The 22,599-nt window shown below is 47.8% G+C and overlaps 1 protein-coding gene across 7 annotated transcripts in view; it reads right to left on the minus strand.

Annotated features, from left to right (window-relative positions):
• KCTD19 (potassium channel tetramerization domain containing 19) overlaps positions 1–22,599 on the minus strand; it is a 37,656-nt gene that overhangs the window by 6,422 nt on the left and 8,635 nt on the right. For all 7 annotated transcript variants that reach the window (XM_032157636.2, XM_058441105.1, XM_058441106.1 and 4 more), the window contains exons 3-8: positions 8,418–8,568; positions 7,130–7,324; positions 5,775–5,906; positions 3,353–3,563; positions 1,643–1,803; positions 302–402 (exon numbers count right to left, since the gene is read on the minus strand). In XM_032157636.2, coding sequence (XP_032013527.1) covers positions 302–402; positions 1,643–1,803; positions 3,353–3,563; positions 5,775–5,906; positions 7,130–7,324; positions 8,418–8,568 — 951 coding nt within the window. The remainder of the gene's footprint in view (positions 1–301; positions 403–1,642; positions 1,804–3,352; positions 3,564–5,774; positions 5,907–7,129; positions 7,325–8,417; positions 8,569–22,599) is intronic.

Genomic DNA, 22,599 nt, shown 5'->3' on the forward strand with positions numbered 1-22,599 from the left:
CCTCAGCCTCCCAAGTAGCTGGGATTACAGGCACGTGCCATCACACCCAGCTAATTTTTGTATTTTTAGTACAGACGGGGTTTCACCATGTTGGTCAGGCTGGTCTTGAACTCCTGACCTCGTGATCTGCCCACGTCAGCCTCCCACAGTGCTGGGATTACAGGCATGAGCAACCGCGCCTGGCGGGAAAGTCTTTGTTCTAAGCAAGTGCTGGAAGCTGTGTGAGGGCCAGGTGATGGCCCCCAGAGCAGCTCAGGTGGTGATGCCAGATGGGGAGCAGGGCGGCCAAGGCCGTCAGTACCTTCAGCAGTGTCTGCAGGGTGGTTGCGTACCAGTGGCTTCCAACATACACTTTGATTATCTGTTGTGGGGAATACACAGTGATCTCTGCCGTCCACTCATCTATGGGAATCCAGGAGATAGAACACATCATCATATGGCCAGAAGGGAAAGCAGGTAGGGCCCTTTGGTCAGTAGTGTATTTCATGTTAAGTCTCAATATCTTTCCTCAGTCATATTGTGTTGCCTACTCTGAGAAGCAGCAGAAATCCCTGACATAAACCTTGCTTGCTGCAAGGTTTCCTGGGTGGTGAGGTGGGAAAGGGCACTGCCTCTCTTCACCTGACCCTCCTCCCTCAGGAAAGGTGGGTTGATGACCCTGTCCACCTACAATGCCAGCTGCCTCCGGTTTCTGGTTGGGTGTGTCCTGAGTGTGTAGCTTTTCATGTGGCCACTCAGACTGAAGCTAGGAATCTCCCTCTGTGTGTTTGTGTTCATGGTTTGGCAAATGTCATGGAGCCAACTCTTATCAAATCCCTGTCACTTTTATGAGACTAAGCCTCTAGGCATGTCTGGAGAATAGGGGCTGTATGCTGGGAAGATGAACCCATGACTCTTTTCCTGGAGATGACTATATGTAGGCCTTGTTCTGATGTTTGGGAAGCAGTTTCTAATGAGCTCTGTAATGAATGAAGGGTATATAACTAGATTATACAACTAAGAGATAAGATGTGTAGAACTAGACTGTGAACTCCAGGAAGGCAGGGACTAAGTCTGTGTTGCTTACTTCTGTACCGCCAGTGTCTACTGCTGTCCTGGTATATGGCCGGTACTCAATAAATGTTGGATGTTGCTAAATGATAGTGATACAGCTTTAACTTTGCCCCCCAAATTTTTGGTAATAAGAAGTTATAGGCATCTGGTGAAAACATTAGCTTTGGACTCAGTCAAACCCCAGCTTGACCACTGTGTAACTTGAGCGAGGTTTCTTCTCTGAACCTATTTTTTGGCTGTTAAATGGACCCAGGGACAGCTCTGTTTAACAGAGGATGCTCCTCCCTGCATGGCTGTAAGAAGCACAGCAAGTCAGCTCCCAGGGTCAAGGCAGGTCTGCCCTGGGGGTCCTGCGTGGCCCCAGATTGGGTAACAGCCCTGTCTGCTGCTGGAGACGAATTGTGGGCTTGGAGATGAGGAGGGAGCACTTAACATGAAAGTTCCCCTTTTGTAAAAATCCAAAATATTGGCCTGGCTTTCCCCTCATCCTCCATCTACAGTTCCTCGTCCTGGCCACCTCATCTATTCCCTCCAATCTCCCAGATACTCCCCTGATGCTAAATTCAAACCTAGAAGCTTTCTCACTTACTGAGCACATCCATGGGTGCCAAAGTCCTTGGCTCCAGATAAGTCTTCAAAGCCACTTTCATTGGCTCGTAGGTGATGTCCCTTTTGTCTAGGAAGGCACAGAGCTCATATACCTCAGAAATGGTCTCTGTCAGGGGCAGCCGGCAAGTCCCCAGCCAGTTCCTGCCCAGAGGAAAGGTCTATTATGAAGAACATCAGCATTGCACCCCAAGAGAGTTGAGCCTGTAAACTTTCCATGCCTAGGATGCCTTGCCACAACACTGGCTCAAATCAGGCATCATTAACATCGTTTCCTTTTGTTTTTTGTTTTTGTTTTTTTTTTTTTTTAAGATGGAGTCTCACTCTGTCGCCAGGCTGAAGTGCAGTGACATGATCTTGGCTCACTGCAACCTTCACCTCCCAGGTTCAAGCGATTCTTCTGCCTCAGCCTCCCAAGTAGCTACAGGCGCCCGCCACCACGCCCAGCTAATGTTTTTTTTTGTAATAGAGACTGGGTTTCTTTCTTTTTTTTTTTTTTGAGATGGAGTCTCACTCTGTCACCCAGGCTGGAGTGCAGTGGCGCGATCTCGGCTCACTGCAAGCTCCGCCTCCTGGGTTCATGCCATTCTCCTGCCTCAGCCTCCTGAGTAGCTGGACTACAGGCGCCCGCCACCACGCCCGGCTAATTTTTTGTATTTTTAGTAGAGACGGGGTTTCACCATGTAGGCCAGGATGGTCTCAATCTCTTGACCTCATGATCTGCCTGCCTTGGCCTCCCAAAGTGCTGGGATTACAGGCGTGAGCCACCACGCCCGGCCCGTTTCCTTGTTTTAACTGGAAATCTGTTTAACCTTGTAGGAGAGTAAGCCTGGACAACAGGTCACATTTTTGGAGCTGAGCTTGACTTATTTCAGCAAAGCCCTCTAAATGGACTAATTTCATGTCTCCAGGCCCTGTTTCAGGTTCCAGGGCCAGCCCAGGGCCCAGCCACTCCCTTCTGGCCCCATACACATCTGCCCAAGACATCTCAGTCACTGTGCTGCAGCCTGCCACGGTCTTGGAAAAAGGCTGGGGTCTAAACATCAACCCCGTTCTCCAAACCCTCCCTTCCAAGGCACTTGTCTTTGCCCTCTGTGACATCAGGGTGGACATCTCTGAAAGATATGGACTTTATGGGCTAAAACAGCCCAAAACAACAATATTGGGAAAAGACAGCATTCAGGGTCAGCTGACCCTCTCCCAGGGGCTCCAGAAAACCAGAGGATCAGCACCTCTGGGAAGCCTGGCCTGGCCTGGCCTGCCCTGCCCTGCTTCTAAGGGGGCTCACCCCTGGCTCTGGCCATTCTGTGTGTCCAGTGAGCCTCCCAAGAGTGGCAGAGGACCTTTGTAGAGGGGTCTGCACAGGGAGGTACCCAGCTCCCTGACTGTGGCCTGGTGACCTCAGACCTAGCACAGGGCTAGAACCAGGGAAATGGACTGCAGAGGACAGAAATAGGAAATGGTCTGAAGCCTTTGAACCTTAGCGACCCTTGTACCTTGGCACCAGCCCTCTCCTTTGAGGCCCTAACCTAGTGGTAGTGTGGTGGTGCTGGTGATGGGAATGGCTAAAATGATGGGCTGGCCCCAGGGACACACTTCACCTCTGGCTAGTGGGAAGGGCCCCAGGTTATTCCTAGAGGGAAGGGCAGAGCCAAGGGTGATGGGACTCGGCGTGCCCTAAGGAGGGCCTCACTTGACATGCTGAAAGAGGACGCCGTTCCCTGTGATGTACAGTCGGCTTCCGTCTAGCGTGCTCTCGATGCGAAGCTGGCCCAGCGCAGAGTCCGGGTACTTGACCAGCAGACCCAGGGCCATCGTGTAGAGCGGTTTCACGGACTCCAGGCTGGCTGTGCAGGCCCCCTTCCCGGGGCTCAGGGGAGGACAGGTGGTCCGGGAACAGCCACCTGTGTCAGGGAGAAAGGGGTGACTCCTAGGCCCCCCATGGTCATAGCTGGATTGGAGGCTTTGGGGCTCGGTTCCTACTGCTGCCTCCATTGTACCGAGGAGGCTAAGAGGAAGGATGGGATATTTCCTTGCACAGTCCAAATCGAGATCTTCTCAAAATCAGTATAATTTTTTTGTATACTCAGGCTTAGAAGTCATAACTATTTGTTGGGAGGTGAGTTGGGAGTGGGGGGATTCATTTGCTGTATCACTAGCATCTGAATTTCCTAAGTTTCAGGAAAGCAGCCATCTGGCCCCAGCCCCTGCAGGAGTCTCCATTAGTTCCAAGCTCTTCTGTAACCATCCAAGAATAAAGAATGGCAACCATAGCCTGGAAACTCAATGTGTGTTACAGGCTTCCTGGATTCACAGCCCCTATTGCTGGCTCTCCTGGGCAGAATTTCCCCCAGAGACATACTGTGTGGCATTATTTTCAGGGTGGGTATTTGGGTTGCTGGTTTATGGATGGGACCTTTTTCTCCTATAGTGGGCCCAGGGTACAGTCCAGAGAATACAGTTATCACAGCCTTCAGGACCCTGCTCCCATGGCAACAATGTGCCAGTGGGCACACTGCTGGGGGATGTTCGTGGATCATCTCCAATCCTCAGAGCAACCCTACAAGAGGGGGTAGTGCTATCATCATTTCATGTTGAAGAACCTGCCCTGAGAGGCTAATGAAGTATCTTGCCCTAAACTGCAAAGTTAGGCAGGGGCAGGGCTAGGATTTGAGGTCAGCTCTATCCATCTCCAAGGTTACCACAGCTGTTGCCCTTATTGTGATGCTTTGTAGAAAGCTAAAGCCACCTTTTGTGTTTGAGGAGTGCTGCCAGCTTCCAGAGCCTGGCTGTCAACACACTTCCTCCATCTTTGCATTGCTCTGTGGAGCAGGGACTACGCTACTGTCTCACAATGATTTGTGTTCTCTGAGGAGTAGAAGGCTTTGAGGGAAGGGGCTGAACTCACACCACCTTAAGCAGATTATAAGGCCCTGGGACAGGGTCCTGAGACCTGCTGGAGCACAAAGAGGATGGGTTTCTTTTTTGAGAAGGAGTCTCGCTCTGTCGCCCAGGCTTGAGTGCAGTGGCATGATCTCGGCTCACTGCAGCCTCCACCTCCTGGTTTCAAGCAGTTCTCCTGCCTCAGCCTCCCAAGTTTCTGGGATTACAGGTGTGTGCCACCATGCCTGGCTAATTTTTGTATTTTAGTAGAGATGGAGTTTCACCACGTTGGCCAGGCTGGTCTCGAACTCCTGACCTCAAGTGATCTGCTTGCGTTGGCCTCTCAAAGTGCTGGGATTACAGGCATCAGCCACCAGCACCTGGCCAAGAGGATGGGTTTCTATTTGTCTGGGAGAAGGCTGGGAAATCTATGCCTGAAGATAAGGAAAGGCCTGATTGCCATGGGATAAATGTCTAGTGATGTCCAGGCCAAACTTCCCATGTGCAATGCAGTTCTACACATTCTCAGGATGGCGGCTGAAGCCATGCTCAGGTAGCTGGCGCCCTATAACATGCACAGTATCTTCCATGGAGGTGGAGTGGGGAAATGGAATGATGAACGGCCCTGAGGAAACCATAAGGGGAAGAACAAACTGGAATGAGGTAGGGCTGGGAGCACGAAGGTCTAGGCTGGACAGGGATCAGCAAGCGTCAGGAATAGGCAGAAACAGGCACAGCGGCCGGGGGTTTCCACGTGAGATGACGAGGGAATTTGGGGGCGGGTGAGACGCATGAAGCACTGAGCATTTCCCACACCTCCAACCGTGCCTGGAAGAGGAAGGATGGGAGTGGCTGGTGGGTGCTTTTAGTCCCCACCCCTTTCACGAGCCGGGCAGACCTCCCCTGCCCCTGAGAAGCCTGCCTTCAGGCCCAGGACATTCCAGCCTGGCTCCCCACCCGGGCTGGGCTCCTCCTGATCCAGGCTGGGCTGGGCTTTCTATACCCCTGGCTGGTTGCCCACTCCCCACCCTCAGTGGGAAGGCTGAGCCGGCAGAGCAGCACGCAGGGTTTCAGGCTGTGAATCCTCTTCTTGGATTCAGAGTCAGCCAGAAGACCCAATTCTCTCACTAACCCCCAAAGCCCGAAGTGGTTGTGGGAGGGAAGATTGTTCTTGGCTTTTCCAGGTCAAGCCAAGACTGTCAAGGGGGGGCCAAGGTTTCCTGGTGACATACCCATGTTCATCCGGTACCACCTTACGGCTTCAGTGAGTGCAGGGATTTCCAGAATTTCCACTTCTGCTTCTAATACATCAATGTTGGAGAAATTATCTGGTAGTAAAATCTTCTGCGAGCGAAGAAAATTCACTTGAAAAACAAAGGGGAACACAGTGAGTTAATGAGGCTATTTCTGGTTTAACTGTAGGTCCTGGTTTTGGCAGGTTTCTGGTGCTATAACTTATCCTAGGTTCTCCTTATTCTGAAACAACTTATCAACATACCTTATTAGATTAGCTTTGAGTGTGTGGTTTTCAAGGCGAAAGACCCCACATTACTTTGTTTTCCTGTGTCTGAGGCCGTGGGTGTGGCCTCCCGTGGCTTGGCCTGGGGCTCCCAAGCCAGGCCCTCCTGGTGGGCACACTGGCCCTGAGACTTACCCTGTGAGTCTTGACCCAAGAGCAGGTCATTCCAAAAGAGGGAGTTGTCTTGCTGCTTAGAGAGGAGGGGCCCAGCCGAGCCTGGGCTGGCGGGTGGCACTTGCAGTTTGTCCCTGCCTGGACTGCAGTATGGGAGGCAGAGATGGAGCCAACGCTAATGTCCTGTGTGAATCAACTTAGAGATACAGAAGCACATCACAGACAACTTTCTAGGTGACCATGAATATGAATGACTGGGGTTCCAGACATTTGGGCTCCTAGTGTAACTTGAGTGTTTACTGCCCTATCTATCTAGACAGCAGTAGCATCTTGGGGTCAAAGAGATCATTCAGTTCACATCCCAAACAGAGCTCATCCTGGGGCAGTAGGGGGAGAGAGGCTGTCTCTGTCAAAGGTGGAAAATCTCATCCTTCCTTAGGCCACTACCTCAAGTGGACAATTCTGCTATGACTCAGGGGAACATGTCACCATCCACCCTCCTTCCCTTTTATTCTGAGTTTGCTGACATTAAGAGCAGGTAGCACCATCCTTTGAAACAATCTAGATTCCTCATTTTATGGTGGGAGGAACTGAGGCCTGAAAGCCAGTTGGATACGTAAGGGCAGAGTAAGAAGAGAAGCCGACTGGCAACCAGCTGAGCTCCCTGCCCTTCACACCAACTCCTGTGGTCCCTGACACTTTCCAGTGTCTGACACTTTTACAGCCAGGCCATCCCAAAACAAATAGGGATTAAAATAGCCCTGAGTCTAGTGAGATTCTAATGCTGGAATCTGCTTGCTTCCTGGAAGGCTCTGTCATGCTTCCGCCACCTCTGCCCAGGGAAGCTCCTGAGGCCCTGAGCACCAAGCTGGGCCTCTGTGGGACATGTGATGGGGAGGGGTGAATGGGCCTTATCACCCCGCCCCCAGCCCCACCCCTGGACACAGCAATCACCAATGAAGCGGAACTCGCTGCGCTCGCACTCGATGAGGGCCACCGTCTCAGCCAGCCACAGCAGGTTGTCTTCAGTCACTAGGCTGGGATATTTGGCCACCAGGTCTAGGGGCAGGAAGCAGTAGTGCACCTCCTCTTCTGTGTCTAACAGGGGTGTGTCCATGAGTCCCAGAGGTGCCTTATTGTCATGTAGGGCTGGAAGAGAACATACAGGCAGTGTCGCCACCTCTCAGAAGCCAGGGATCTGATTCCAGCAGGGCTTTCACTGACCCAGGGGCCCCAGAGGATGCTAGAGAGACCCCCCCAGGATATGGTCCTTGCCACTTGCCAGACACATCTTCCTTATCTTTTCAGTTGTAGCCCTAAAGTTTGGAAGGAGTGTGGTAGGGAGTGGGGCATAGAAGTCTATTTTTTTTTCTTTTCTTTTTTGAGATGGAGTCTCACTCTGTTGCCCAGGCTGGAGTACAGTGGTGCCATCTCAGCTCACTGCAACCTCTGTCTCTCAGATCCAACTGGTTCTCCTGTCTCAGCCTCCCAAGTAGCTGGGACTACAGGCACGTGCCACCACACCCAGCTAATTTTTGTATTTTCAGTAGAGATGGGGTTTCACCATGTTGTCAGGCTGGTCTCGAACTCCTGACCTCACGTGATCCATCTGCCTCAGCCTCCCAAAATGCTGGGATTATAGGCATGAGCCACCGTGCCCAGCTGGAAATCTATTTTTTTTCTATAAACAGTGAAGGGCAGTGGGACATGTGACATTTTGACTTATGTACCCAAAGTCATTAAATTCATTTACCCATTTGATTCTTTCTAATTGATCAAACCAAACACAGTGATCCACAGACAGAATAGATGCTTTTGACACTCCTGGAAGCTAAAATCCATCAACAATCATAAATGCTTTGTACTCATGTCTCAGATAGGCTGAACTATGCTGCCAGGCACCCATCAGACAGTGATCATTTGGGGACATTCTGTGTGTGGTGGTTGGAGGAAACTCGAAAGAATGGTGGCGTTCCCTGATGAATAGGAGGGAGTGGAATGAAGCCTCGCCTTGCCCACGTGAAGCCAGAATGCAGAGGAGTGAGTGTGGAGGAGGATGTTGGTTCCAGCAGGCAAGCAGCCATGGAGAGGGCCTGTGGCAGGGCAGAAGATCAAAGGAGATGACAGAGACTGCCTCAGAAATCAGGCACTCTCTGCTCTCTGGATGGAAGCCACTTCTGTTAGGGTGAGGAGAGGGAAAGTTGGTGTGGGGTTTAGGGAGGGCCAGCCTATCCCAATTTACCTGTGAAGGCTGGGCTTTTGATTGGAAATTCTGAGGGTTTGCTAATACACTTCCATGTACGCCAGTAGTTCAGAGATGCTCTCTCAGCAACAGGTATGTCTGCAGGCCGCACGCGTAGATGGTGTTTCCCTTCCTTCAGGTTATCTAGAGTCTGTTAGATAATGAAGAGTACTATCTTGAGAATCTAAACCAAGTAACTATCTACCAATTCTAGTGTGAAGATCAGGAAAAACAGTATGTGACTTACTTTTTTTTTTTTTTTTGAGACAGAGTCTCGTTTTGTTGCCCAGGCTGGAGTGCAGTGGTGCGTCTCCGCTCACTGCAACCTCCACCTCCTGGGTTCAAGCGATTCTCCTGCCTCAGCCTCTCGAGTAGCTGGGATTACAGGCACCTGCCACCACGCCCGGCTAATTTTTTTTTTATTTTTAGTAGAGACAGAGTTTCACCATGTTGGCCAGGCTGGCCTTGAACTCCTGACCTCAGGTGATCCATCCGCCTCAGCCTCCCAAAGTGTTGAGATTACAGGCATGAACCACCATGCCCAGCAACTTAAAGTGTTTTGAAATAAATTAGGCAATCACACAAAAAATGTAAAAATGTAGGGCTATAGGGTGACATGCTGATATTCAAAGTCCCAATGATTATTTCTCTTCTGATTTTTGAAACAAGTTTTGTTATAATTTTATGTTGAGTAATAGTAATTTATCTTGCACAATCTAAAGAGTAATTTCTATTTAATCATTAAAAACTTGTTATTTTCTGCTATCATTTTCCTTCAAGTACTCAAAACCACTTTCGACCTGTTATAATTGTGATTTGCTATTGTTTGTGTTCATCCTAACCCTGGGTAGTGATCTAAGTGGTGAGATTGAGGTATAATAAACATGTCTTATATTGCCACAGGATTCCACATTTTTCAACGCACTTTGACACACGTTTGCTCATTTACCATGACATGATACTGTGAGACAGATGTGGTTGGTGAGTGTCTTACTGATGAGGCAGCTGAGGTCAAAGGCTTTGTGGCCTGCCCAAGCAGTCTTCCAAGTCCAGAACTTGTCAGCTTGAAGGATCAGGCAACCAGGGGTGGGCTGAGGCTGGAGTGGAGCACCCCAACTAGGCAAGCCTGAAGCCCAGGGCGGTGTTTGTGCCGCCCTTACCCAGGGACCCGTTCTCCCTCAAAAGTCCTGCAGGGGGCAGATTACTACAACATCAGCACCCCCCCCCCCCCCCCTTTTTTTTTTTCTGTCTTTACGCTAGAAGAAGATACATAATATTTTCCCAATAAATTTCCGGATATAGCAGGGCAAGTGGTACTTTAAAGGCACCAGATCCTCAAAATGGACAGGTGCCCCAGATTCAGTCTGAAACCAACAAATAATCTGCCTTTAAATGCTGCTATGTCAATGAAGCCCTTGTGAAGTTGCTCTCAAAAATCCTGAGCATTGAGACTAGCCCTCTGGTGGCCAAGCTATAAACTGTGCCCACATAATCACTTAAGGTCAATGCAAAAGAAGGCGGGCCAGAGTGGGAGAGTCTTTCTCACTTTGGATGGCTGGAGGGTTTGCAAAAGCACTGGGCAATGGTGGGATCGTGGGGAGTACTTTCCTGTGGCAGTGAACAATGGGGGAGACAGTGTGTGCGTGGAACGCTGGAAGACAGTCTTTCATTTGAGAAATACTCATTGTGCATCACCAGGGCCACAGTCAGACACTGTGCCTGCCCTCAAGAAGCTCTCAGTTTGGGAGAGAAGATATGAAAGACCACAATTTATGTATACTGAGATTAGAGCCAGTGTCAGTTATGAAGTTTCTGGACCTCCAGGAACCCTGGGATTTCTTTCCACAGCATTAGAAGGGAACATTAGAGTCTCGCTCTGTCACCCAGGCTGGAGTGCAGTGGTGCAATCTAGGCTCACTGCAACCTCCGCCTCCTGGGTTCAAGTGATTCTCCTGCCTCAGCCTCCCGAGTACCTGGGGTTACAGGTGCCCGCCACCATGCCTGGCTAATTTTTGGATTTCTAGTAGAGATGGGGTTTCACCATGTTGGCCAGGCTGGTCTTGAACTCCTGGCCTCAAATGATCCACCAGCCTCGGCTGGTGCTGGGATTATAGGCATGAGCCACCATGCCCATCCTGACTCTCCATTTTCTCGCCTTTCCTTTCCCCTAGTCCTGGTCCCCCAGCCCCCAGGTCCTCTCCACACAGTGATCTTGCAAATATATGAGGTGAGTCCAAATCACTCCTCATCTTAAAAAACTTTAGTGTTTCCTGTTGCTATGGGATAAATCCAGACTCTCCTTTGCATTGCACATAAGGTCCTTCACAATCAATGGAGGGAGTAGGGTATACACGAAAAGCACAAGGGCTTTGAACTCAGCATATCTGGAGTAAATTCTGACTCTGTCACTTAAGAGCTAACATTTATTACCCATGGACTTTTAAACTGAATCCTTCCAATCTTCCCCTGACAACAAAGTAGGCTCTGGTATCATCACTCCCTTTGAGCACATGGGAAGCTAGGTCCAGGAAGAGGTAGGGGACTAAGTGCACCAAGTAAGTGGAGATACTAGGAACGAAACCCAGGACTCTGGAGCCCAAGCCCTTAGCAACTGTTTTCTTTTTATTGATATGTAATAGTGTTCATATTTTGGGGGTACATGTGATATTTTGATACATGATACAATGTATAATGATTAATTTAGGGTAATGAAGATATCCATCACGTCATTTTTTTTTTTTTTTTGAGACAGAGTCTCACTCTATCACCTAGTCTGGAGTGCAGTGGCATGATCACAGCTCACTGCAGCCTCGACCTACTGGGCTCAACTGATCCTCCCACCTCACCCTCCTGAGTAGTTGGGACCACAGGTGCACATCACGACACCCTGCTAAATTTTTTTTTTTTGAGACAAGGTCTCACTCTGTTGCCTAGGCTGGAGTGCAGTGGCACAATCTTGGCTCACTGCAACCTCTGCCTCCCAGGCTCAGGTGATCCTCCCACCTCAGCCTCCCGAATAGCTGGGACCACAGGCATGCACCACCACACCTAGCTAATTTTTTTGTATTTTTAGTAGAGGTGGGGTTTTGCCACATTGCCCTGGTTGGTCTCAAACTCCTGGACTCAAGTGATCTGCCTGCTTCAGCCTCCCAAAGTACTGGGATTGCAGGCATGAGCCACCATGCCTGGCCCACAGCCAGCTAAGTTTTAAGTTTTTTGTAAAGACAGGGCTTTGCCATGTTGCCCAGGCTGGTCTTGAACTCCTGGGCTCAAGTGATCCTCCCATATTGGCCTCCTAGGATTCTAGGCATGAACCACTGGCCAGACCCATCACCTCAAACATTTATCTTTTCTTTGTGATGGAAACATTCCAATGATTTTCTTCTAGCTAGTTTGAAATACACAATATATTATTGTTAACTATATTATTCCTAGCGTACTACCAAATACAAGAACTTATTCTTTTTATCTGACTGTATTTTTGTACCCATTATCCAAATTCTCTTCATCCCCTTTCCTCCCCCTACTTTTCCCAGCCTCTGCTGCCTTCCACTTGTCATGTAACTTCTTCAAGCCTCAGGTTCCTCACTGGCAAAGTGGAGGCAGTAAAATCTGGAAGCTGTTGTAAAGATTAAATGAAATAGTATGTTAATTTCCTTCCTCTTGGAGGTCATATCCTAAATTTCCTTCCTTCCTTCCTTCCTTCCTTCCTTCCTTCCTTCCTTCCTTCCTTCCTTCGTTCCTCCCTCCCTCCCTCCTTCCTTCCTTTCTTTTTTTTTTACAGGGCCTTGCTGTGTCGCCCAGGCTGGAGTGCAGTAGTACAATCATCATGGCTCATTGCAGCCTTGACCTCATGGGCTTAAACAATCCTCCTGCCTCAACCTCCCAAGTAGCTGGATCACAGCTGTGTGCCACAACACCCCATTAACTTTTTGATGTTTGTAGAGATGAGGTCTTGCTATGTGGCCCAGGCTGGTCTCAAACTCCTTAGCTCAAATGATCCTCCCATCTCGGCCTCCCAAAGTGTTGGGATTACAGGCTTGAGCCACTGCGCACAGGCTAAATTAACTTTCCAGCCTCATCTCCCATCATTCTTTATGTTTACACCCCATCATCAATGACACTAAACTCCACAAAACTCCAAAAACACATCGTGTTCTTTGACACCTCCCCAGCTTTGTGTATGCTGTTCCATCTGCCCAGAATACTCCTCCCCATTCTCTTCCTGAAGAGCCTGGAGCCTCTCCGAGCCAGAATGGGTCATCCTCCCACTTTGTTCCCACAGACACCCAACACTTTCACTTCTCTCTGCAGGCCTCTGGCTCAGTTTCAGGCCAGTTCTCCCTCCTATACCAAGCTTCCTGGGGAAAGGCTGGTTTGATGCATCCCCATTTTGTATTCTAGAACCTAGCATGCATATGAAAGAATGCATGAAAATGGAGGGCTAGCCAGGTGCGGTGGCTCACACCTGTAATCCCAGCACTTTGGGAGGCTGAGCTGGGCAGATCACTTGAGGTCAGGAGTTTGAGACAAGCCTGGCCAACATGGTGAAACCCCATCTCTACTAAATATACAAAAAATTAGCCAGGCTTGGTGGTGCATGCCTGTAGTCCCAGCTACTCTGGAGGCTGAGGCAATCATTTGAACCCAGGAGGCAGAGGTTTCAGTGAGCCGAGATCATGCCACTGTACTCAAGCCTAGGAGACAGAGAGAGACTTCAGCTGAAAAAAAAAAAAAAAGAAAAGAAAAGGAGGGGCTGGAGGGCTGATTCTCTGCAAAGAAAAGCAAAAAGAAACATGGGAGATCTCCAAAGGAGCGAACAGAGAAGTAGGCTGCACTCATAAAACTGAGAAAGATGGAAAGATGTTCAGTATCCAAAACCACAGGAAAAATCAGCACAAGATTACAATGGGCAGAGCCTATAATGTTCAGAGGACAATGAAGACAGGGATTCCTCCTTGGGATCTGGAGGCCAGAGGGAAGACCGAAGGGGGAGAGGGATAGGGATGAAGGAGAGGGAGAGAGGATGGCAAGAAGAAAGGGTTTAGCTTGGGTCTGATTTGTGATGGACAGAAAGACAGTAGGCGAAGTAGCAAGAAAAGAGTGAAACTAGGGAGTCAGCTAGGGGAGCGTAGCACTCCAAGCCCATGCTCAGTGGACTGCATCACAGGAACTTGAATCTGCCACTTACTTCACCTGCAGATACAACTCCCAAGATTCTGTCTCAGTGGAGAAAATAATAGTGCCCTTGAACAACTCTAAATTGGCCACGTGGGAGGAGGCCTGTGGTGGGGAGAAGGGGAGAGAAATCCCTGCCCAGGACAACACTCCTATTTGGAGGTGTTTGGTACTGGATGTGTCCTCTGGAATGGGTCAGTAGTGACAGTCTAGCTAGTTTGAGAGGAGATGTGCTAGTTGAGGAGAGAATGATCTATTTTGCAGAAATGAAATCTCCATTTCCTGCTATTTCCAAGCATGTAAAGTGTTAGCAGTACCATTTTCCCCAAGAAAGGTATGCCTGAGAAATCTTAAAAAAGAGAAAAACTAAAACAAGTCCACAAAGATTGCCATCCTTGCCAGTCAGGTCATGCTGCATGCCAGGCCCAGGCATCAGCCTTGACCTAGGCTCAAGAGCCTCAACAAGGCTGTTTCCCAAACTCTGTCAACCAATACTTGCTCTGACTTCTAGAAATACAAGTCCTCTACTCACAGAAAGCCATTCGGGTGCTATAAGAAATCACAGAAACCATTCCCCAGGCCCTCACTTACTTATTTTTGATCTGCCAGTTTCCCCTAATAGATATAACCTCCCCAAGACCTCAGGACCTTGGCTGTTTTGTCCTCTGCCGTATTTGCAGCACCTAGAACAAGGCCTATGGGGTCTCAATACCTTTTTGTTCAATGAATGGCTAAATGAATGAAGAACACTCCAGAGAGCCTGGGCTTCCAGCTGCCCTCTGGCTTTGCTGACTGAAGTTGCTACAGAGTGTGTGGCTGGTCTTCTGCAGGCTGACTTCAAGTCCACTTTCATCTGCCTGAATACAACTTCCAGGAATTTTACTTTTCACATGTTATGACCTGGAAAAAGCTTTTGGAGACAGGATTTCTTAAGGGAAATACAGACCTTAAATGAATTCAGGTGGCTAATTTCTAGCACAAGAATAAATGATGTTGCTTTTGGCCTAGATAGTGGTGAAAAAAATATGTCAATCAGAAGCAACATAAAACTGATGGCGTGGGGAAGTATGTGTATGTGTGTGTGTGGTTGCCAAAGATGGCTGACAAATGCACCCTGCTGGCAGAACTTTGGGACTTAACGGAGGTTTTCCAAAGCAGCAGTTCTCAGAGATGCCTTATGCTCTGATGTAGGCTGTTGGAAAGAATGTGATGGTAAAGGAGCTTGGGGGAACTTCCAAATCCCTGACTGCCTTGTAAAGACAAGGAGGGCCAGCACTGCTTTAAGGCTCAAGGAAAGCGAGGCTGGTAGAACAAAAGGATGTGCAGAACAGCTGCTGTCAGCCCCCAAAGCCAAACAAGACCCAGCTTTCGGCATTTCAAACGTACCCCTTCACTGCGGGCTCCAGTCACCTTATTCTGCAGAAGTCATCTTGAGCATAACATTGAATGTTCTCTCAGCAGAGACGTTGTTAAGCATGTGCAGATGCCAGGTACTGTGAGAGGTGCTAGGTGTTTGTTTCACAAAAACATGAAAAGAGTACAGCCCAGTGAGGGAGAAAGACATATGAATACATGATCACAACCGAATTAGCACTGCTAGAATGGGGGAATTCAGTCTGTTATGAAAGCACAGAGACAAACTCAGGAAATGTCAGGATAGTCTTCCAGTGGGCCACATTTAGGCCAAATCGTTTTTGTTTTTTTTTTTTTGAGATGGAGTCTCGCTCTGTTGTTCAAGCTAGAGTGCAGTGGCACAATCTTGGCTCACTGCAACCTCTGCCTCCCAGGTTCAAGCGATTCTCCTGCCTCAGCCTCCTAAATAGCTGGGATTACAGTTGCCTGCCACCACGCCTGGCTAATTTTTGTATTTTTAGTAGAGACGGGGTTTCACCATCTTGGCCAAGTTGGTCTCAATCTCCTGACCTCAAGTGATCCACCCGCCTCAGCCTCCCAAAGAGTTGGGATTACAGGCGTGAGCCACCGTCCCCAGCCAAGGCCAAATCTTAAAAGGGGAGAAATCCAGGAAGAGGAAACAGCAAGTGAAAAGGTGTAGAGAGAAAGCATGTGGGGTGCTTGGGGCGTGGCTGAACTTCAAAGTGTGTGTGTGTGCATGTGTATGTGGCCTTGCCTGCATGTAGGTCTGTGTCTTTGTTGGGATATGAGCCAGAACAAGCAGATGGGCCAGCCTGTGAGAAGCCCTGATACCATGTCAAGAGGTTTGCATTTGAGTCATCCACTTACCCACACCACAGACAAGCTGCACAATTGGGATGAATATCTGCTGTTTATGTCATCCTCTTCCTTTCCAAGATCACAGTCATAATCTCACATCATGACTAATGGGAAATGTGAGACTGCCACTGGTCTATTTTCTTAAAAACGTCATTTGTGTGATCAACATAAAAACTCCCTGGCTCCCTTCATCCACAAGGAATGAAGGCGTGTTTGGGTTGCTTGCTGGTAGCAGAATGCTCACAAGTGGAACAATTTAAAGTTCCAAACTGAGAAGTCCCCAGAAGGTGTGAAAAAGGAAACATAAGTAGCATGTCCTGTCAACACATTGTCCTCAGTGGACTTCAGGGGTAAAGTAAAAAAGAATCGATAATTTGCCATGAAACTTAAACCCTGGTGAATGACCCTGAAGGGAAATTCCACACTCTGCAGCTGTGACTCCCACCTAGGCTGATGGATGTGGAGGGCTCAGATCAGTTTACATTTAGGTAAAGTGGCCTTCCCAAATTACACAGGAAGTTCTAGGAGGCCCTGTGATATTAATGTATGGACCTGTAATGACTACTTTGTATTTCCCCTATAAACAATATACAGTATTCCAAAACATCCAGGTTCATGGATTTACATATCAGCTTTTATGACTCCCAAATTTTTATCTCTATGCCTGTTTCCATGAATTCCAGACCTGTACATCCAGCGCCTCCTGTTTACCTTCACTTGGATGGTTTTATTGCCCTTTCATTGTCTCTCAAACTCAACATGTTCAGATCCTAACTCCTGATTTTCCTCCCTAAACCTGTGTACACATCCTTCAAAATCCACCATTCATCTGGTTGCTCAGGAGAGAAACAAAGGAGTTGTCCATTCTCTCTCACCCTACATTCAATTCATCAGCAAACCCTGTCAGTTCTACCAGCAAGACATATTCAGAGTTAGAACACCTCTAACACCACTATTACCACCACAGACTAAACCACCATTATCTTTCATCTGCAGGAGCCTCTTAACTGGTCTACTTCCTCCTTTGCTCTGCTGTAGTCTAGGCTAGGGGTCAGCAAGTTTTTTTCTGTAAAAGGCCTGACAGTAAATATTTTAGGCTTTGCTTTGCTAGCCACATGGTCTCTGTCAACTCAACCACTCAGCTCTGTGTTATAGCTTGAGAGCAGCCGTAGACAACACATAAACAAATGAGCATAGCTGTGTTCCAGTAAAACTTTATCAATGGCAATGAAATTTGAAATTTTTTTTTTTTTTTGACACAGAGTCTCCCTCAGTTGTCCAGGCTGGAGTGCAGTGGTGCGATCTCAGCTCACTGCAACCACCGTCTCCTGGGTTCAAGCGATTCTCCCATCTCAGCCTCCCCGAGTAGCTGGGATTACAGGCACTTGTCATCATGCCCGGCTAATTTTTATATTTTAGTAGAGATGGGGTTTCACCATGTTGGCCAGGCTGGTCTTGAACTCCTGACCTCAGGTGATCTGCCCGCCTTGGCCTCCCAAAGTGTTAGGATTACAGGCGTGAGCCACCACGCCTGGCCTGAAATTTGAATTTCATATGATTTTTACATAGCACAAAATATTTTTGATTTTTTTTCAACCATCTAAAAATGTAAAACCCATTCTTAGCTCATGGGCTTTCCAAAAAAGGTAGTGGCTGAATTTCGTCCACGGGCTATAGTTTGCAGATTCTTGATCTAAGGTTAAGCCAGCAGCCAATGATCTTTCTTTTTATTTGGAGATAGAGTCTTGCTCTGCTGCCCAGGCTGGAGCGCAGTGGCATGATCTTGACTCACTGCAACCTCCGCCTCCCAGGTTCAAGCAATTCTCCTGCCTTAGCCTCCTGAGTAGCTGGGATTACAGGCGCATGCCACCATGCCCAGCTAATTTTGTATTTTTAGTAGAGATGGGGTTTCACCATGTTGGTCAGGCTGGCCGCCTCAGCCTCCCAAAGTGCTGGGATTACAGGCGTGAGCCACTGTACCCGGTCTTTTTTTTTTTTTAAAGAGAAGGTCTTGCTCTGTCACCCAGGCTGGGATGCAGTGGTGAAATCTCGGCTCACTACAGCCTTGACCTCCTGGGCTCATATGATCCTCTGGCTTCAGCCTTCTGAGTAGCTGAGACTACAGGCACACGCTACCATGCCTGGATAATTTTTAAATTTTTTGTAGAGGTGATGTCTCATTATGTTGCCCACGCTGGTCTCCAACTCCTGGCCTCAGGTGATCCTCCCACCTCAGCATCCCAAAGTGTTGAGATTACAGGTGTGAGCCACCGTGCCCAGCCCCTCTCTCCCTCCCTCCCTCCTTCCCTTCTTTCTTCCTTCCTTCTTCCCTTCCTTCCTTTCTTCTCTCTCTCCCTCCCTCCTTCCCCCTCTCTTCCCTTCCCTTCCTTACTTTCTTTCTTTCTTTTCTTGAGCTATATTTCACATACTACAAAACTTACCCATTTAAAGCATGCAATTCAGTGGCTTTTAGTCTATTAACAGAATCAAGCAACCATCACCACAATCTATTTCAATACCCCTAAAAGAAACCCTGTACCCAGTAACAGTCATTGCTCATCCTCCATTCTCACTCACCCATCCTTCCTACCCTGAGCCCCAGCCCTAGGAAACCACTTATCTATCTTCTGTCTCTATAAATTTGCCTGTTCTGCACATTTTAGATAAACAGAATCATACAATATATGGTGCTATTTTATTTATTTGTTTGTTTGTTATAGAGATGGGGTTTTGTCATGTTGCCCAGGCTGATCTTGAACTCCTAAGCTCAAGTGATCCACCCACCTCAGCCTCCCAAAGTGCTGGGATTATAGGCATGAGCCACCACACCCAGCTGTGTCTATCTTCTATACATATAATCATACAATAAGACTGTTTCTTTCACTTAGCTGACATGATGGTTTTTTTCACTTAGCATTTTATATATATATATATATTGAGAGAGAGAGAGAGAGAGGAAGGGTCTTGCTTTGTCACCCAGGCTGGAACACAGTGGCGCAAACACAGTTCATTGCAGCCTTGACTTCCCTGGCTCGGGCGATCCTCCTGCCTTAGCCTCCCAAGTAGTTGGGACTATAGGCATGAGCCATCATGCCTAGCTAAATTTCTTTTTTAATTTTTTGTAGAGTTGGAGTCTCACTTTGTTGCCCAGGCTGGTCTCGAACTTCTGGCTTCAAGCAATCCTCCTGCCTCAGCCTCCAAGAGCTACCTATAACATTTAGAATAAATCCTGTGTCTTCACCATGGCTTTCAAGGTTCTGCAAGATCTAGCTTCCTTTGATCTCATCGTCAACCTTTGACATCTCCCTACCTCTCACTGTACTTTACAATGGCCTCCAAGTGGGCCAACGAGCCACTATAACCTCAGGGTATTAGGGTTTAACTATTCCTCTTTTTTTTTTTTTGAGATAGTCTCACTCTGTTGCCCAGGCTGGAGTGCCATGGCTCAATCTCAGTTCCCCTGCAACCTCCACATCCTGGATTCAAACGACACTCCTGCCTCAGCCTCCAGAACAGCTAGAATTACAGGCATGAGCCACCATACCCAGCTAATTTTTGTGTTTTTTTGTTTGTTTGTTTTTTTGAGACGGAGTCTCGCTCTGTTCCCTAGGCTGGAGCACAGTGGCATGATATCGGCTCACTGTAACCTCCGCCTCTCGGGTTCAAGTGATTCTTCTGCCTCAGCCTCCCAAGTAGCTGGGATTATAGGCACGGGACACCATGCCTGGCTAATTTTTGTATTTTTAGTTGAGATGGGCTTTCACCATGTTGGCCAGGCTGGTCTCAAACTCCTGACCTCGTGATCGCCCGCCTCGGCCTCCCAAAGTGCTGGGATTACAGGTGTGAGCCACTGCGCCTGGCTAATTTTTTTGCTTTTAGCAGAGATGGGGTTTCTCTATGTTGGCCAGGCTGGTCTCCAAACCTGGCCTCAAGTAATCCACCCACCTCGGACTCCCAAAGTGCTGGGATTATAGGTGGGAGCCACCGCGTCTGGCCTGACTATTACTAATGTCTGTAAGTTCTTTCCCCAGATACCTGCATGCCTTAGCCCTTTGCCCCGTTTTCATTCAGATTTCTGCTCAAATGTTGCCTTGTCAATGAGGCCTGTTTGATCGCTGTTTTCTTATTTATTTAAGTATTTATTGACAAGGTCTAGCTCCATCACCCTGGCCGAAGTGCAGTGGTGTAAATATGGCTCACTGTGGCCTCAAACTCCTGGGCTCAAGCGATCCTCCCACCTCAGTCTCCTGAGTAGCTGGGACCACAGGCACGCACCATCACCTCTGGCTAATTAAAAAATTTTTTTTGTAGAGACAGGGTTTTGCCATGTTGCCCAGGCTGGTCTTGTCCTGGGCTCAAGAGATCCTCCTGCCTTGGCCTCCCAAAGTGTTGTGATTGCAGGTGTGAGACACCATGCCCAGCCTCTGATCACTCAATACAGAAGTCACTTCCCTGGCTCCAGTCACTTGCTATCCCCTTACCCTTCTTGCCACATACTATCCATCTGAATATTAAAAGACAAGCAGATTCGATGTAAATATTTTATTCTTTCAACTGAATTCTAGTACTATAAGGACAGTGAAACAATTATATACTGGGGAAAATGTAGCAATATACTTTTGTTTAAAAGACTAATTGAATAAACAAAAACTACAAAAAAAAAAGAAAATCATATAAACACAATCTGAAATTCCAAGAAGTCCTGGAATACAGAAATGCCCTCCTCCTTCATTATTACACAGGAAGCACTGTTTTAATTGTCTTCATAGCATTTATCTCTACCTGACATTGTACAGCTATAGGGTTCACTGCTGTATCTCCAGAACTTGGTGTAAGTTTGGTGCTCAATACACAATAAGACACTAATAAGCCTTTGGAGGCCAAAACTACAGGCTAGGGGTGGGGGTTGGGTGGGCAGGTGGAGTTGGGGGATTTGGGGAATGGGGAGGGGTGGAGAGCAGAGCAGCAGCGTGAGCCTGGGTGCCTGTCCTCCAGAAGCTTCCCATCTTGTGCTACTTGTTGGTCATTCTACATGGCTTTCCATCAAAGCCTACTATGTCACAGATAATTCTGAGTAGAATATGCATTTGTTGAGTGCATGGGAACCTTAGTTAGCAGGAGGCAAGGTCACATTTTTATTGTTAGGGGCTAAATCTGAAGGACTCTATGGTGAGGAGTACTAACAGTTTAGAGCAGTTTAGATATATGCTGCCCAATATGGTAGCCACTAGCCACGTATGGTTATTGACTACTTGAAATGTGACAGTCTGAGACCCAGCACGGTGGCTCACATCTGTAATCTCAGCAATTTGGGAGGCTGAGGGGCAGATTGCTTGAGGCCAGGAGTTTGAGACCAGCCTGGCCAACATAACAAAACCCCATCTCCACTAAAAATACAAAAATTAGCTGGGCGTGGTGCTGCACACCTGTAATCCTAGCTACTTGGGAGGCTGAGGCATGAGAATCTCTTGAACCAGGAAACGGAGGTTGCAGTGAGCCGAGATAGCGCCACTGCACTCTCACCTGGGCGACACAGTGAGACTCTGTCTCAAAAAAGAAAAAAAAAAAGAAAAAGAAAGAAACGTGACAGTCTGAATCTGAGATGTGCTATAAGTATAAAACACAACGGATTTTGAACACGGTACAAAGAATGTAAAATTTCTCAATTTCTAAATATTGATTACATGTTGAAATAACATTCTGAATATATTGAATACTTTGAATATATAGTTAATATTTTGAGTATAATAATATATTATTAAATTGATGTCATCTGTTTCTTTTTACTGTTTTAGATGCGGCTATAGAAAATATAAAATTACATAAGTGGCTCACATACATCGCTCACATTATATTTTTATTGGATCATCCTATGTTTTCCCCAAAGCCCACAGGAATAATGCCTGGAACCCAGAATGTTCTTCATAAATACTGGGTGAATGCATTAAGTTGGGCTGCCTGAGTAGGGTCTAAAGACTAAGAATTGGCAAACTCCAATTTCTCCAAGCAGAGTGTTTGCTCATTTAGTAAAAAAATCTGAGCATCTGATAGGCCTTAGCAGTGGGAAAGTGGTGGAAATGTGTGAAGCTGTTGATTAGCTTGAGGTGACTGTTGGTTCCCAGCTGTATTTACACTCTGCTTCAAGAAATAAACACCATTTCACTTGGGCCAACTCAAATATTTATTTCTTTGACAACACCATTTCAAAGTGTAAGCACTTGTTTTACAGTCTTTTTTTTTTTTTTTTTTTTGAGACAGAGTCTCGCTCTGTCGCCCAGGCTGGAGTGCAGTGGCGCAATCTCGGCTCACTGCAAGATCCGCCTCCCGGGTTCACGCCATTCTCCTGCCGGACTACAGGCGCCCGCCACCACGCCCAGCTAATTTTTTTTTTTTTGTATTTTTAGTAGAGACGGGGTTTCACCGTGGTCTCGATCTCCCGACCTCGTGATCCGCCCGCCTCGGCCTCCCAAAGTGCTGGGATTACAAGCGTGAGCCACCGCCCCCGGCCTACAGTCTTATAAGGGAGGCAGATCCACATGATTCTTCAGATACTTCTACTCCTCACACAACGTGGAACTTTGGAATTGGACCAACCTATTGGTTTCTGAGGCGCAGCCTCCCATTTAGAAGCTGCTTGTGGCTGGGCGTGGTGGCTCATGCCTGTAATCCTAGCACTTTGGGAGGCCAAGGTGGGCGGATCACTTGAGCTCAGGAGTTCAAGACTAGCCTGGCCAACATGGTGAAACCCTGTCTCTACTAAAAACACAAAAAT

Source organism: Hylobates moloch, unplaced genomic scaffold (assembly GCF_009828535.3).
Source record: "Hylobates moloch isolate HMO894 unplaced genomic scaffold, HMol_V3 SCAFFOLD_6, whole genome shotgun sequence".
NCBI lineage: Eukaryota > Metazoa > Chordata > Mammalia > Primates > Hylobatidae > Hylobates > Hylobates moloch.